The sequence below is a fragment of the Quercus robur genome, chromosome 5, assembly GCF_932294415.1.
Source record: "Quercus robur chromosome 5, dhQueRobu3.1, whole genome shotgun sequence".
NCBI classification, from domain to species: Eukaryota; Viridiplantae; Streptophyta; class Magnoliopsida; order Fagales; family Fagaceae; genus Quercus; species Quercus robur.
Genome location: NC_065538.1, coordinates 30,249,578 through 30,266,139, shown reverse-complemented (window position 1 = coordinate 30,266,139; position 16,562 = coordinate 30,249,578). Strand labels below are relative to the sequence as shown.

Genomic DNA, 16,562 nt, shown 5'->3' with positions numbered 1-16,562 from the left:
AATACCCTCTAATGAACGATCCATTGTACTCAAGCTTACACACCAATTCTCCCCTCTATTATCCCCATATGGAAAAAACTTGGACATGCCCAAAGATTATTCTTACATATTCGTATCCTCCAAACATAAGCATTGCTAATGTTTGAATTTTCATAACAAAGTCAACCAAGAGCTACACGTCAGAGTCATCACAATACAAAAATGTATACCAATCTGTGTTTTGATTAGTATTCATTTTGTGTGTTTAATACTTCCGATAGGTAGAAACTCCAAACAAAAGTCAGATTCCTTTCACATGAAATCAATTTTCTTTTCCCTCAGCTAAAAATGGCCAGAGATAAATCTCCACACAAAATGACACTCGTGCTTAAGCTAAAATTTGATTGAACGAGTAATGCCTCGGATCATTTTACACATTTGCGACATTAGACATTGATAATCATCAATTAGGAGAATGCCCCTCCAAATGTACCAAACATGCTGCTTGCACAACATAAACCAAATAGGGATAGACGGTTCTTGACAAATTAAATCTGATTAATGGAATAACTAAATAAGTAAATAAAAAATTAAATCAAGCTTTCACAGCCTGACAATTTTTTACAGAGTTCCTAAACATTCAAGATTATTATTCTTTATTATATCAAGACGTAAATATCTCTCCATCAGTCCTAATCCGGGGATATAGTAACTCGAGATGACCTCAGTCTGCTGCTAGACCAGCTGCAAAATCCGGGTAGTGCATTATTTCTGAAAGCCCTTGCGCTAGTAATGTCATAAGTGGCAGGATAGGGGGGGGGGGGGGGGGTGGGGGGAAACGAGGGTAATGACCGTTCTCCTATGTCTCTTCTATTAAATATCAACACTGCCATACATTTTCTTTATTTTCATTTCCCCTTGGAATAAAAAGGGCTCCATAGATATGATGTGTGCATGCAGTTATTAGTTAAAGCCCTGAATAATCATCCTGAACCAGCAGCAGAATTGGCACTAGGCACAACACCATTTTCAAGTACAGGTGCAACACACCAGCTTCCCTCTGATTCTAGGGGCTCAATAACATGTACTCCACCATCAGTAAGTCCAATTGCAAATTGATTAGGTTTAGACGGATGAGCCGCAATGACAAGTGGATAAGCCCTTGAGCTGTTCAACAGTAGCATCATTTAGAAGAAAGCAAGCATGGAGTATATAAATTTACTTTGATTACCAGTACCCATAAACTATATATTGCTTATAGTTATCAACAACATTAAGATGCACCTGGGATTAGAAGATAAATATGCAGCAGGACTAATCCGAGACCTCAGTTGGAGGGTAAAGGCAGTAAGGACACACACACTACCATCTTCAATGCTTGCATAGATTAACTGGCCATCACATGAATATGTAGCATCTGTGACTGAACCACTTGATTCTGGAGGAAACCACTGTCACCAATAAAATTTAATAACAAATTACCGGTGATGTAAAAAATAACCAGTTTTCCCTCCATAAAAAGCAGGTAGTTTTGAGAATGTACAAAGCTATTTTCAATACGTTTGAGATTATGAATTCATTCTTTTTCAGAAAAAAATATTTTCTGAAAAATGTTGTCTTCTGATGTTCAGTGTGGTGCAATCGAAAATTGCTAGGCAATAGCAAACTTTTATGCTTTCACAAAGTGTAAACAAACTCCAGACAAAGCATGCAGCATGCTACCTTATTCCCCTCCCCTTCCCCTTCCCCCAAAAAGCTCCTTCGTGCTACAACCCTTTACCTTCCTCCCCCAATCCTTCGTGTCACCACCACCTTCTTCGCCACCACTACCTTCTTCGCCACGTCCACTTTGCCACTTCCTTCCCCCTCCTCTTCCACACCACCATCACCACCAACCACCTCCCACCCCATCCACCACACTCCTACTACTATTACCATAATCACCATATTGCTTACTAGTTTTTGTGATTTATGTTGGTTTTAACATAAATATTTTTCATGCAACCAAATACTAGAAAATTATTTTCTAAGTCTCAACCAAACAACCAAAATAATCAAATATTATAATCTTTCTTGAAAATTATTTCTACTGAAAATATTTACCCAATGAAAATGTATTATGCTGAAAGCACCGCGATTCATGCATATGATGGCTCAAAAATCAAACAATTCTATCATGAACACAAAAATATGACATTCAAAACTCATTACTATATATTTATAAGTTTTGGTAAAAGTATAATTATGCCTGACAGACCTGCTTAAGGCAATCCAACATTGGTGCCTCATATATGGCTATTTGAGTTTCATGGACAGCCAGTACATGTATCTGATCTTGGTGAAATTGAACACGGGTCCATGCAAGAGGAGATGATACGCGCCCAGGGGGAATCTGCAAGAATTTACTAGTATGCTTCTCCCATCCATCCATGCTCCACAAACACAACTGGACATCAGTATCCAAAAACGAATAATTATAAACTACATATTAATATTGCATGCTTCATTACTTCTTCAACTTAGTGGGGAAGTATTTTCAAACGTGATCAAATATTGTGTACTTCTTCCACCCATGCACTTAAAGTCAAGAAAAACAACATGAGTATTTCTCTATTTTTGCATTTGCAACTACACCTTAATAGCAAATTGGGTATATGCTACACAAACATTTCATGATGCATCTTAATAAGCATCAACACACATGGCTAGAAAGCAGTATCCAAAAACAAATAATTAAAAAAAAAAAAAAAACAATATTGCATACTTCTTCAGATCGGTCACCCATCCGGGTAAAATGAAGACCTAAAACACAAGACAATTATCATTTCTTACATCTGCAACTGTAATGCAATGGAAAATAGTGTGCTTCAAATTAAAAGAGAAGCACTTTGATTGGGGGAATAGGGAGGGAGAAGCATCTCAACCTCAGGAGGGAGAAGAATTCTCAACCTCAAACACGTCTGAAAGACTTAATTTTTCATTCAATATCAAAATCTTCCTTTACATTGGCTAAGCATTGATATTTATGCACAAAAAAGTTAGTTATATTAGCATCATCATAACTAATTAAACTACTTAGCACATGTAAATGAATTAGTCACATCACATGCTAAATATCACAAGCTATAAATAATACATTTATCCCACATGTCTAAATCAATCAATCACATGTCTACCTAACCTCTAATCTACTGTGCTCATGGCTAAAATTTTTGATCAAATGTTCTAAAAGATAGGCTTGCTTGAGAGGTATTCTTGGACACATGATTTTCCCTTATAGAATGCCCTGATTCGGCCACATCATCAAGGCACACTCAGTACATCATTATGCTTTCTTCAAATAGATAAGTGCATCATATGCACTGCATTAAACTGCACCTAAACAAAAATTGAGTACACAAAATTTGCATGATGCATCTTAAGCATCAATTTACTTATTCACCTCAAAATAGACCCACATTTTGATGAAGCACAAACTGTAGTTGCAATGGTACATAAGAGGATCAAATATGATTGAGAAATCAATAATGTAGATGCCATTGGGCCTAAAAAAACGTTGATAGAAAGCACATGAAACAACATGTACATTAGGCCTAAGAGAACTTCTGCAGAATCAGGCATATTTTCCTCAAGATTCAGACATGTCAACTGAACATATGCACAGATGTCAATAAAATTGATGCTCCTGAAATCTTTTTTCAGAATATTTTGATAAGAATATTCTTCAGCAAATTAGAAGCTTCAGTGCTTCTGTGGACTTCAACTAGGAAACCTCAGATTCAATTATTAAATTATATTTCAGTTTTTATTATTACATTGATTTACTCTTTTCTACAATTGACCTCTTCCATTAAATAAAACTAGATGTCCCGTATGATGTGCGAATATTTTACAATTTCATTTGAAATAATTTTTATGTACATTAAGACCTATATATAAAAATACTTATTTTGTTGTATAATATTTATGTTTGCCCACAATATTGTTGAATGCTTTGAAATATAATTATCTTAATTCATATTTTATTTTAAAAAAATTGCATAACACTATAAGACACATATTATAATATTTATAGTTAAAAGTAGACTTTATTTTTTAAACTGATAAAATCATTTTGAAATCTATAAATAAGTATTTTAAGCAACCTCTCAAACACTTTCTCAACCACTCTATATTCACAATCAAATATGGAGATCTCAATCTCAAACACCCAATTCATTATCTTAAGGAAATCATTTGTAAGTATTAGTATAAGAAAAACATGATTAAGCAAGAAAAATTGGCTAAAAACATATCCATTTATCAAAACTTAATTGCCCTTACTTGGGCTTCTGCATCCAAAAAAAACACAAAAAACACTTTGAAACCATCATTGTTTTTTATTTTTATCACTATGACTTATATTGCACAAAATAACAGTAAAAAACCTACAAACAAAATACATTTATGACTTTCCCACACCAAAATCCCAAACACCCATAGACTCAGAGCAAATCATAGCCTTCACAAAATCCACAACGCCCGACTTCAACATCAAAACTGTAAGCTACCGTCACTGAATATAAAACACAATCCCCCTTCCTTGGTCACAACCTACTCATATGGGTTAGGATCAAATGGTACGACAATGTTGGAGTTATGTAGGTGTCATTGAAAGGTTGAAGGTAAATGACATCGTTCTTGGTCTAGGTTTATTTGAGATGGGAGGGCATAAAGAGCTGTGGGCATGTGTAAATAAAGGAGTAGAAGTGCAAGGGGTGAAAAGAGTGAATGAAAATGTAAAGAGTTTTTTTTTTTTTTTTTGATAAGTAATACGTTTATTGATATCAAAAAAGGGGAACACCCCAGTACACAGGGAGTGTACAAGGGTTAAACAATCAAGAACAAAAATTACAAGAATCTAGGAAGTCAAGAAAAGATAAAAATGATTGGTTCTGCAAAGCAGCCAACCAATCCATTAAGGTTCTAAAGAAAAATAGCTTCAAATCTAGTATTGATCTCTCCTTATCTTCAAAGCACCTACTATTTCTCTCTCCAAAGACACCACAATAAGCAATGGGGAACAATCATCCATGTAAAGAGTTTTGTTTGTGTGAGAGAGAGGAAAAGTTTTGAAACATTTAACCAAAAGAAATAAAGAGTCCCTATTTTTAAATTTATTCTTATCTCTGATGTGACTTAAGAGTATTTCAATTCTCTTTTCAAATAGTGTGCCACATGGCAGAACCTCATGCTCCCCCGCATTAAGTCTCTGCTTATATATATATTGGTTCCCAAACTAAACTTCTGACACCAACATCCCAACAAAATTTCCAAACTTGACTGTCACCTTTGGTATGATCAGACTAAATTTTAGTATCCCATATCCAAATATAATACAGGATAAGTCAATTGTATAACTTGGGAAAATATAGAGAAATAACTAATCGTTATTATTATCCATATAAAATATCTTTTAGCCCATTCACTTTAACGAAATTTGCAAACCCAAATAATGCTATTTAGCTTTGAACGTACCACTATAAATCAAACACAAAAATTAAATCTACTTCTTGTTGTAACAACACAGGAAGCCACATAAGAAGAAAGAGCTTGGAAATCAAGAACAAAGGACAGAACTAAGAGAGCAACGAAGTAGAGAGCAGAGAAAAACAAGTAAAGGTACAAACTTCAAGTAGAATGAAAAAAAAAAAAAAAAAAAAAAAAAAAAACTATAAAAATATTATCTGTGACATGTCATGTCAGATTAGACATATAATTGAGAAATGAGCCCACTAAATATATTAATACTAATACGGTAGAAGGTGACATCTTACTAAAGTATGAAAAATTAAAATAAGAGGCACCATACAATATAGGGTTTTTCATCCATTGGGGGTCCATGGCCCTCTAAGGCCCTAAGGGCAGTCTACACAAATATACATCCTAAAATGATACATGTAATTAAGCCACCAAAGAAGCTCACAGGTATATACTCATGCATGCACACCGGCATGCATGCACACTCACACACATACCATGAGAGAGAGAGAGAGAGAGAGAGAGAGAGAGAGAGTTATTCCATTCCTTTCACATTTTTGAAGAATATACCTGAGCATCACCTCCTGATGATACAAGAACATTTAGCATGTTAGAGAAGGTTAGGCCAGTAACTCTGTTTTGATGACCTTTGAGCTTGATTTTAACCTGTCCAAATATCACATAAAAAATTTTAAGTGTCACTATTTAGAATTTCATAAACACATTTCACGTTGGTTGAATAATATAGGTCTTTGTTCAAGCTACTACCTCATCAATTCTGATATAGTAGATATGAATCGAATAATCATCAGAGCCTATAGCAATAGTGTTGTTGTCATTTGGGCGGAAAGCAACAGATGTTGCCGCAGGTGGTGGGGACATGAATGTTGTCATTGTCTGCACAACAAATGCTTGGGTTCATTTAAAGATGGAGTAAAAAAGTCAGAATGTGTTCCTAAACCTTCCAGGCAATTGGACCCCTAGAAAGGTACTAGATATATTAAATGACATTACCCTGAATGTAGCCATATTAAAAAGGGAAAATTTTCCACCAGACGTTGACAAGAGATAAGAATCATTCTTCGAAAGAGCAAAACATGGAACAGCACGTTCAAGATGTGTGTCACTTATATCATTGGTCATTAATATTCCACTGGGCGGTTGCCACAATTGTGGTGGCACACTAGAAGTTGCCTACAATAAGCGAAGCATTAGTAAAGTGCTGTGCATATTACAATAACAATATACTTGGGCATGTTGCCCTTAATAACAAAGGCATCCATACCTTCCCATCACTTGTCTGCCATTTCCAAAGTTTGTGTACAGCATTGGATGCTAATGCCAAAATTTGACCTCCCAAGTGCGTATACGTCAACCCAATAATCTAAAATGGAGAAAGAACTATTAACATTAGGTTAAAGAACATTATACAACTAACATAGTAACATGAGCACTTCTTACTTTGGCCTCCTTTTTCTTCATTGTTAGAACATACTGAAAATGACCCAACCTGCTTATAATTAAAAGTTATGTTCAAAGTACTGGATTAATAAGTAATATTTATTTGTTTTTAAATTGATTGGAAATTAATGTCAGGATATGATAGGCCTATGAGCCTAAATAAAACTTTTTTTTTTTTATATATAAGAATTAAAACCTTTAGATATATGCTCATTTCTATCATACTACGCCAAACACATAAAAGCTGTCCATTTATCTTCCAGAGTTAAATATAAAATGATATCATAGCTGAAATTTGTTTTGGGTCAATTACATTTTAAATCCTATATTTTAAGAATGCTTTCAAATTAAATCCTATAGTTTCAAAGTTTGAAATTAAACCGTGAAGTTTAAGAATGTTACAAAATAAAACTTAAAAGTTTCACTAGCTTCAAATCGAACCTTGGACTTTTAAAATCCTATCAATTTAAACCTTGAACTTTTTTTGAGTTTCATTTGGGGGTTTTATTTCCAGGTTTAATTGGATATTTAAACTGATATGATTTCAAAAGTCCAGGATTTAATTTGAGCATAACAAAACTATAGTGTTTAATTTGCATAAGTCTTAAAGGTTTAAAATTTAAAACTTTTAAAACTATTGGGTTTAATTTGAAACCATCCCTAAAGTATAAGATTTAAAATGTAATTTTCCAAAATTTTTTGTTAAATAAAAAATAAAGTAGATACTACATATCTATAAATAAAAGCCCAATATAATCATCATATACAATAATGAATAACCATGAGTACAACCTACTATTAGACACAACTACACTAGATCCTAGAGTGCTTAAGATCATGGATAGAGAGTGTTCACCATCGTGAACATGATGTTCAGTTTTTTTGAATAAAAGTAATATTATCTATCCAAAAACAAAAATGGATTGAGGGAAACAGTCAACACGTGTACAAAACAAGTTTGTTATAAAACCTAAGACAGGAAAAAGGGTATTATTAGCACCTCTATCATTGCTTCGGTAAAAAAATGAGTTTAGGGTATTTGTTAAGTTAATTACCCTAACATGAAAAAATATAAAGAGGATTACAATAATATTACTCTTTTGCCCCTACCTTAATACTCACTCATTAGTCATTACACCCCCCCCCCCCCACCCCCTCAAGCTGGGATTTATATATCATACAATCCCAGCTTGTTACATAATAAATCCCAGTTCACAACACTAATGAAGTGGCAAGATAGCCATGGAATATTTCTTTCTCAACAGAAATACATAATCTTCTCAAAGAAATAGGAATGTTAGGGCGCAAAGCTATTGATAATCCAATAGAGCAGAATGTCAAGTTGGGAGAAGACCACAACCCCACCCCCCCGGCCCCCAACGTGAAAAAAGGGAGATACCAGCGACTAGTTGGCAAACTAATCTACTTATCACACACTAGACCAAATATTGCTCATGCGGTAAGTGTGGTAAGTCAGTTCATGCATTCGCCACAAGAGACGCACATGAAAGTTGTTCATAGAATTCGTAGTCACTTGAAATCCTCACCGGGTAAAGGAGTACTATTTGCTCAACATGATCACTTGAAGATAGAAGCCTATACAGATGCTGATTGGGCAGGTTCAATCATAGACTGACGCTCCACCTCTGGATATTGTCTATTTGTTGGAGGTAACTTGATTGGCGGAGTAAGAAAGAATTAGTGGTTGCAAGATCCAGTGCAAAGGCTGAGTTTAGAGCAATGGCCCATGGGATATGTGAGATATTATGGATGAAGATATTATTGAGGGAGCTTGGATATGACAGTAAGGATCCCATCAAGCTGTTTTGTGACAATAAAGCAGCAATTAATATGGCTCATAACCCAGTTCTACACGATTGGACAAAACACAATGAAATTGATAGACACTTTATCAAGGAGAAACTGCATAAAGGCATCATTTGTACTCCATATGTAAGAACTGGAGATCAACTTGCAAACATCTTTACAAAGGGGGTAGCAACTAATCACTTCCACAAAATTATGGACAAGCTGGGCATGAGAGATATCTATGCCTCAGCGTGAGGGGGAGTGTTGACAGATTCTATGAATGGTATGTGTGGAAAGCTATACATGGTATAATCTTGGGCGTGAAGGAGAAGGAAATATTCAGAGAAGGAAACTGAGTAATTAGAGATTATTTGATTTCCTATTTCTGCTATTGTATTCCTACTATAAGTTGTAGGGTTGCTGTATTTAATCAGAGTCGTACACAATGGAATAGGCAAGCACTAATACAATTATTTTATTCCTCTCTTCTCTTGTTACTAGTTTCTTTTAATTCTTCAGTCAAAATACATCAACTGCTTGGGTCCACTAGGCATAATTGTTTTCATTGAAACAAACTGAAGTGATGGAAAGTACATCCTAATACTAAAAAATTGGGTTGGATGCCTTTGTTCGATTCCATGATCAACATTAACCACAAAAGACTTTTTTTTTTTTTTTTGCTTGAAAATAACCACAAGAGACTGAAAATAATAAATGGCCCCAATAGAACCAGTATTAAGCAAAGTTTCAATCCACACAAAACCCAACAATAATAAACCACATAACACTTGGATTACAACTAAAAAAAAATCTCATACACAAACTAGATGAACATAGCACCAAAAAACCACATACATATCGAACACGACCAAAAACTTCTCAAACCCAACCAGCATAAATTATCAATGAGCTCCCAACCACAGGACAATTAGCATCGGAAAACAAGGACGAGACCTGTCATACAATTAGCACCGGAAAACAAGGTCAACAGCACTAGGAGGCTAGACACAAGTATGGGCTGCTGCGGTGAGACTAGCTTCGAGATTCTGTCGCGTAATGTCATCTTCTAACTCAGAAGACTCGATTCAACTGGTTGCTAGAGCCAGCAACTCTATTTAGGAGGTCTCCGGCTTCAGGAGACTCGTTCTGGGTGGTCGTCGGTGATGGATTCCGATGTTGGTGGCAGGAGATTAACTTAGTGCTCTTATACCATGTTGTTTCGGTAAAAACATATGTTTTAGGATATCTGTTAAGTTAATTACCCTAACACAAAATATTATTTATATATAGAGGATTACAATAATATAATCTTTTGCCCTTAGCTTAATACTCATTCATAACAATTAGCATCTCTATCATTGATCTTACATCAAAAGTATGACAATTTAAAATCATAACATCTTCCAATAATCCAATGCTTCCAATCTAGCATAGTTTTTATTTTTTGCATAACAGTCGAGAAGCTTATAAATAAAAAAAGCTAAATGGTTGCATTCAATCTAAAGCAAACTTATGTCAAAATAACCATGTAGCATAGCATTTCCAGACATACATATAAATAGAATAAAATAATATGCATTGTACAGCAACAGTAGGATGATGAGAACACTAACAAGGCTCTGAGGGCATTTGAGGCACAGTGCCTGCAACTATGCGGTTAGACACCACTTAATTTCCTGAAGTTCTCAGTAACAATCTACAAACAAGGCATGACAAATATCGCACTGGTTCATGAATAGCAGCAGCGCCCTGGAACCACAGAATTTCCATGAAGTTTTCATCAAAGCATGGAAAATGGATATATTAAATAACTTGTGTTGGGGGGGCCTCAATTTGGCACCCTACTATCACTCTAAAAACAAGCCCGCAGGATACGATTTCGAATTGCCATAAATGGCTTGAGTGTGTCTCCCTTATTACCAATCGGTTTTGAGGCTAAGTAGCACAACGGTCTGACAAGTGGTACCAAGGTCATGGTTTGAGTCACGAGAGTGTCATCATGTGGGGGGATTGTTGAGGGGACCACAATTTGGCTCCTTGTGACCACTCTAAAAACATACATGCCCATAGGGCACAATTCCGAATTCCAACTGGTTTTGAGGCAAAGTGGTATAGCTCACGGTCTGACAACTTGGTCTATGTCTTGACAAGCAAAACATAAGTTTGGGGGTAGTTGTACTCGATATGACACTATTTTCCAAGAGATGGATACGCCCTCAACTGCATATGATTTGTTGTGACACTAACAGTACCATACTAATCTAGCCAAGAAGATATTTCATCAAATCACTATAACATAAAAACTACAACACAAAGGAAATCCATAATGACCTTAACAAAATGGACTCGAACTTGTAGCAATAAGCAGTCATGTATGCATCGATTTTTTTCTTTTTTTGATAGGTAATCAGAGAAATATTATTAATGAGGAAAAATGAAAAGTACAAGTTGTTCATGATGATGAACAACAAGAAACAGATGAACCGAACAGCAAAACAAAAGATAGGAAAATCAGAAAGATAATCTAAGGGAAAACATAAACTCTTAAAGAGACGAAGAATCAGTAAAGCCCCAATAGCGAGACCACTCAAAAAGACTGTACTGGCATAAAACCTTTAACTCATCCAACGTCTTCTCCATATTCTCAAAGGAGCGACGATTTCGTTCCAACCAAACCATTCACATTAAGCACCCTAGAATCAAATTCCAAATATTCAAGTTATGCTTCCCAAGCCACTGATGCCAGCAAGATAATAATCCTGCCACCGATCCAGGCATAACCCAATGAATACCAAAAGCCTAAAGCATGAAGGTCCATAAGGTATGTGTAACAGGACAATGAAGTAGAAGATGGTCTACCGACTCCCCATCACCACAACACATACAACACTGATTAACCATTGATTTTTTTCCCCACGAGAAAATGATCAAGACCCCTCACATCCTTATTATACAGTCATTAAAGATCAACATGGTAAAAACTTAAGCTGATCAATCTTTTCTATGAAAAATAGAAGTAAATATGGAAATATTTTGGCACATTCATGCTTTGAAAACAAATTATTCACCTAAAAAAAATAATGATAAAATGAAGAGGTGGCCCTACTAACTAGAAAACTAAAGTTCTATTTATGCAGAATGATGGTAGAAAAAGAGACAAGAATACATCATATTAACTACAATGGAGGTTGAGGGAGAAAGGGGGGACCCATACCTGTACAGGCCAGAGGCAGTCAGGAAGCTGCAGTGAACAAAGTTGAGATGGTTCATTGAATTCAGTCAGCTTCCAAGCCTTAGATTTCTCCACTTCATCAGGTTTTGTATCTGGAAAACTTCTGCTATAAGAAACTAGAACCCTCGCAATAGTTGTAGGAGCCACTCTAAAAGTATTTTCAATAGAATGCAGAAGTCGTACACCATCAGCATTTGCAAGTATTTTGATTCCTTTCTGACTTGTTGATACAGCAAGAAGTACCCCTTCCTTGTTAAATCGAATGCAAGGAGAAACCTAAAAGATATTCAAGGTAAAATTGTTTAATTATAAAAAGAGCTTCAAAATAATGCCAAGCGCATCAAGAAAAGGGCTTCCATGGGCATTACCGGTAATCCATCCTCTGCAGCAGTAGTTGTCAAGATGTTACCTTTGTCCATGTCCCAAAATTTTATTTGAAACTCATCACCAGTAGCCAGGAACTGGCTTTTCATTGTATCAAATTGCACAACCCCCACAGATTGCTTCCAAAGACCATGATATACACGCTTGATAGCCTCCTTACATTTATTCCATTCCACAAGGTATGATTCTCCTCCTCTACTAGTCCCACATATGAATAGCCTATGATGCACACAATAAAAGAAACATGAGCAATCACCCAATCATAGTGAAAATTTGAAGGAAATAAACAGATGGATCAGTAGTAAAAAATCATTACTACCGTGTCCCGTCAGCACTGTAGGCCATTCTCATGCAAGATTGGCCCCAAGCAACATAGTCAACTCTTGAACAGCAGTTATCGTATGACCAAGTCTTAATTTTCCCATCAATATCCACTGAAATGATGAACTGTTGGAAGAAAGAAAATCTTGAATGATCTAAACCAAGTCCACACTACATAGGGGGGAGGGGGGAGACCAAGTTGCAACTCAATCCTCAGCATGTGATAATTAAGCTTCACATTTCCCTTTTTTTAAAACAAAAATTCAAAGTTTAACGGAAAAAGATGGAAATGAATAGTGCCATTTTTTGTAAATTGCAATATATATATTAACCATATGGATTATTAATGAAATAATAGAAAATACTTCAGATGGAAAAAAGAAAAATGAAATGCAAATTCAAGAAAACAAAAGCAACATGTAAAGGGAAGAAAGAAATCTTTCTCCTCCAACTCTTTTTGCTACTCCTTGTTTTGATTAATGCATGAGCCTCCTCTGCAAGCAAAGCCTTAGCGTATAATAAGTGCACCAGAATATTTAGGTGAAGCTTCTTAACCATGAATAATAGCCTGAGCCCAAAAATCTGGCTGAGGCATGAGAAACAAGCCTTGGATGTCTCTCAAGAAAAAATTAAAGAAACTGTCAACTACCAAAAGTGCAAATAAAACAACTGAATACCGGAATGTTTCCCTTAGGATGAGGGCACACAGAATAAACTGGTGCGTCATGCCCTTCAAACGTGTACAGCTTATTACCAGTGACAGCATCCCACACCTGCACAGAAATGAACTTTCACAAAAGGAGTCCAACCTCATTATTATTCTAAAAGAATATGCCAAGTAAAGTAAACCTTGATAGTCCTGTCCTCTCCGCAACTTATGATGGATAGTTGTCTGTTTTGATTTGAAAAGGCAAGATCATTAACCATTCCAAGATGAGCGTCAATCTGAAAAAAAAAAAAAAAAAAGTTTCATGGCAGATACATAATTATCAACAAAAGGGCTAAAATAACCAGCTAGCATTACACTTATATAATCACTAACAACTATGCAATTACAGGCATGCACACACATAAATATATAAACACACACGTCTGTGAGAGAGAGAGAGTATGTGTATATAAACCTCCACGCGGTTCCGCAAATCATCACCACCATGATAGGAATATATCTGCACTATATGTTTTGAAAATGCAACCCCTGAAATGGAAAGTAGGAACAATCATCACTCATTAGGTCCTTATTAAGGCTTCGTTTGGGAGGAGGGAGTGGAATGGAAAGGAAATGAATGAAAAGAATAATTTAAAAATATTCTTCTTTTCTCTTGTTTGGGAATTTTAATGAAGGGAATGGAATGGGTAGGAAGAAACACTCATTTTCCTATATCCCTTTAAATCTCAAATTTTCATTCCCCCAAAATTGGGAGGAATGGAAGGGAATGGAATTAGATTTAATGAATTTTTTACTAAAACTCTCAAAATACTCCTATATATTCAACCATTTATTTTAAAATAGGGGTCTAATAGTAATATTGTCATAAAATGATTCTATTTCATTCCCTCCATGTTACCTTAAACAAGATTACTTACATTCCATTCATTTTTATTCTTTTCCATTCCTTTATTTTAAAATATCCATTTAAGGTTACTAATTTCATTCCATTCCATTATTTTTCATTCTTTTCTCTTACTTAGATACATTCCGTTCCATTCCATTCCTTCCATTTCCTTATGATTATTTCATTCCATTCCATTTCATTCCCTTATGAACTTCCAAACGAAGAAGCCTAAGTGAATATTTGTACATGTGAGGGAGAGTTTAAGAGGGAAAAAAAATTAAAATTTTAATTTAAAAATTTTAAAAATCCCCTCAAGTAACATACCAAAAAGGGCACCATCAGGACTCCAGATCACACGGTTTACAGAAGCAGTATAATCCTTGGCCAACAGAGTCTATCATCAAGGGACACAGAGATTAGTACCCTCATAAATATTCTAGAGCATATTTTCCAACTTAAAATATTTTTCAGTGTGTAGAGTAGATATTTGCCAAACCTGCAAGGTCATTGAACACGCTTTAATGTCCCAAACGTTGAAGTTTCGAGAAACAAGCCTCTGCCTCGTACCTACTTCCCAAATTGTGATATCGCCAGTATTTGTTCCGGCTGTTGAATTCGATACAACATAAAACATTGAACAAGTAACACAGAATCCATCCAGGGAGAGAACAAAATTTAGAAAGAAGAGGAGCTTTTACCAAGAAGCAAAAAATGTTGGAGTGGATGAAAATCCATGGTGTTGACAGTAGAACCCTGATTGAAGGTCATGACTAGGGCCGTTGGCAGGTGATGAGAGGCGATGTGGGATGGGACGAGAGTGGAGACACGCTTCCAGTTTCTTGACAAAATGCTTGTTGCAACGTAGTCTCGGATTGGGAGAAAGGAGAGGATGTGGCAGAGGATAGAGTCTGGTAGAGTGCTAATAATGTCAGGTGATGAAAGGGAAAGGGAACTCCGCCGCTCTCTCCTTTCTGCTCTCTCAATTCTCTGCTGCTCTCTCCTCTCCCTCTCATCCTCCATTTCTCTTCTCTGCCGCTTCATGCCCCCCAATTTGCTTCTGATATTCCAACCTCTAACACCAACGCAAGATCAACAATGAAGAAGAAAGAAGCAACAGCAACAGCAGCAACAAAGAAAATAAAAAGAAACAACGCAGAGATCAACAACGAAGAAGAAAGAAGTAGCCCAGGCGGTGAAGCAATGATGCAAAACCCAGCAAACCAGAGAAGCAACAACGAAGCAACCCAGGCGGTGAAACAACGGTTCGGACTGAACTTTTCCACCTCGGATTCTCACTCACTCTCTCTCTCTCTCAACCAGATTTGCAGAAATCCGATCCTTTGGGATTTTGGGTATTATCTAAAATTTTGATATGGGTCTTAAGAAAGAAAATGGGATTCCCAAGCCTTCGGGTTTTAGGTATATTCCAAATGTTTGAATTGGGTCTTAAGAAAGAAAAAGAAGAAGGAAGAACAGCAAGAAAGAGGAGAGGGCAGTGCAGGAGGAAAAGGAACTCGAGTTCCACGCGGAGTTACATCCATTTATTTATTTATTTTACTATTGTTGTTCCTTCACGTCTGTACCAGTTTTTTCTTTTTCATGAGCCCAATAAATTTCATGCCGTCGGAGTTGGTAATCGGCAGGAATTTTTTTTTTTTTTTTTTTTTTGGCATTTAGTTTTATACCTATTTCTTAATCCATTTGGAAAAAAAGTGTCCCGAGTAGGTTTTGATAGAAGAAAATGAATGAAAATAATAATTTTAGATTTTTTTTTTTTTATTTGAGAGTTGTAATGAAAGAAATAAAAAGTTTATTCCTTTATTTTGAAGTTTAAGTAGGAGGAAATTGAATGAGTAGGAATGAACATTTATTCCTCTTTTTTTCTTTAAAATCTTAAATTTTCATTCTCCTCGAAATTTGAAGGAATTGGAGGGAATAAAATTAAATTTAGGGTCTATTTGGAAACAATTTATTTAGCTAAACTTAGGGTCTATTTGGATACCGTTTATTACTGAAAACTGAAAATACTGTAGTAAATTAATTTTTAAATATGTGAATAGTATCGTGAGATCCAATTTTAAAGTTATTTTTCTTAAAAAATAATAATAATAACGGGTCCCGTGAACAATGCACGGGACCCACCAAAAACTGTTGGACGTTGGACACGCAAAACACTATCCAAACGTACACCTAAAAGTTTTTTGTTAAACGTGTGCTAAAGTATGCTTGTACCTTAAAAAAAAAAAAAATTTATGTGATAAAATGCTAGAAAGTGAGATTTTAAAAAACTGTACATAAAA

The 16,562-nt window shown here is 35.6% G+C and overlaps 1 protein-coding gene across 2 annotated transcripts; it reads right to left on the bottom strand.

The window, feature by feature from the left end:
• Positions 1-355: 355 nt before the first annotated feature.
• LOC126725748 (topless-related protein 4-like) lies at positions 356-15,862 on the bottom strand. Of its 2 annotated transcripts, XM_050430633.1 has the most exons (16): positions 14,961-15,862; positions 14,759-14,868; positions 14,587-14,656; positions 13,831-13,904; positions 13,556-13,651; positions 13,384-13,479; positions 12,705-12,832; positions 12,370-12,604; positions 11,984-12,277; positions 6,785-6,883; positions 6,514-6,693; positions 6,268-6,396; positions 6,070-6,165; positions 2,237-2,425; positions 1,264-1,430; positions 356-1,146 (listed from the first exon to the last, which is right to left on the bottom strand). In XM_050430633.1, the coding sequence occupies exons 1-16, from the start codon at positions 15,301-15,303 to the stop codon at positions 963-965; spliced, it is 2,490 nt and encodes an 829-aa protein (XP_050286590.1). In that variant the 5' UTR covers positions 15,304-15,862; the 3' UTR covers positions 356-962. The 2 variants fall into 2 exon arrangements, with proteins under 2 accessions (XP_050286590.1, XP_050286591.1); XM_050430634.1 differs by lacking the exons at positions 13,831-13,904; positions 14,961-15,862.
• Positions 15,863-16,562: the final 700 nt, after the last annotated feature.

What these genes read in the sequence shown, in the direction of transcription:
- LOC126725748 (XM_050430633.1), bottom strand. Translation starts at nt 15,303, where the DNA reads ATGAAGCGGCAGAGAAGAGAAATGGAGGATGAGAGGGAGAGGAGAGAG. An exon ending in TCCTGATGGTGCCCTTTTTG is followed by an intron (nt 13,905 to 14,586) that starts GTATGTTACTTG and finishes TTTCCATTTCAG; the next exon opens with GGGTTGCATTTTCAAAACAT. An exon ending in ACTGCCTCTGGCCTGTACAG is followed by an intron (nt 6,884 to 11,983) that starts GTATGGGTCCCC and finishes TCTCCATTTTAG; the next exon opens with ATTATTGGGTTGACGTATAC.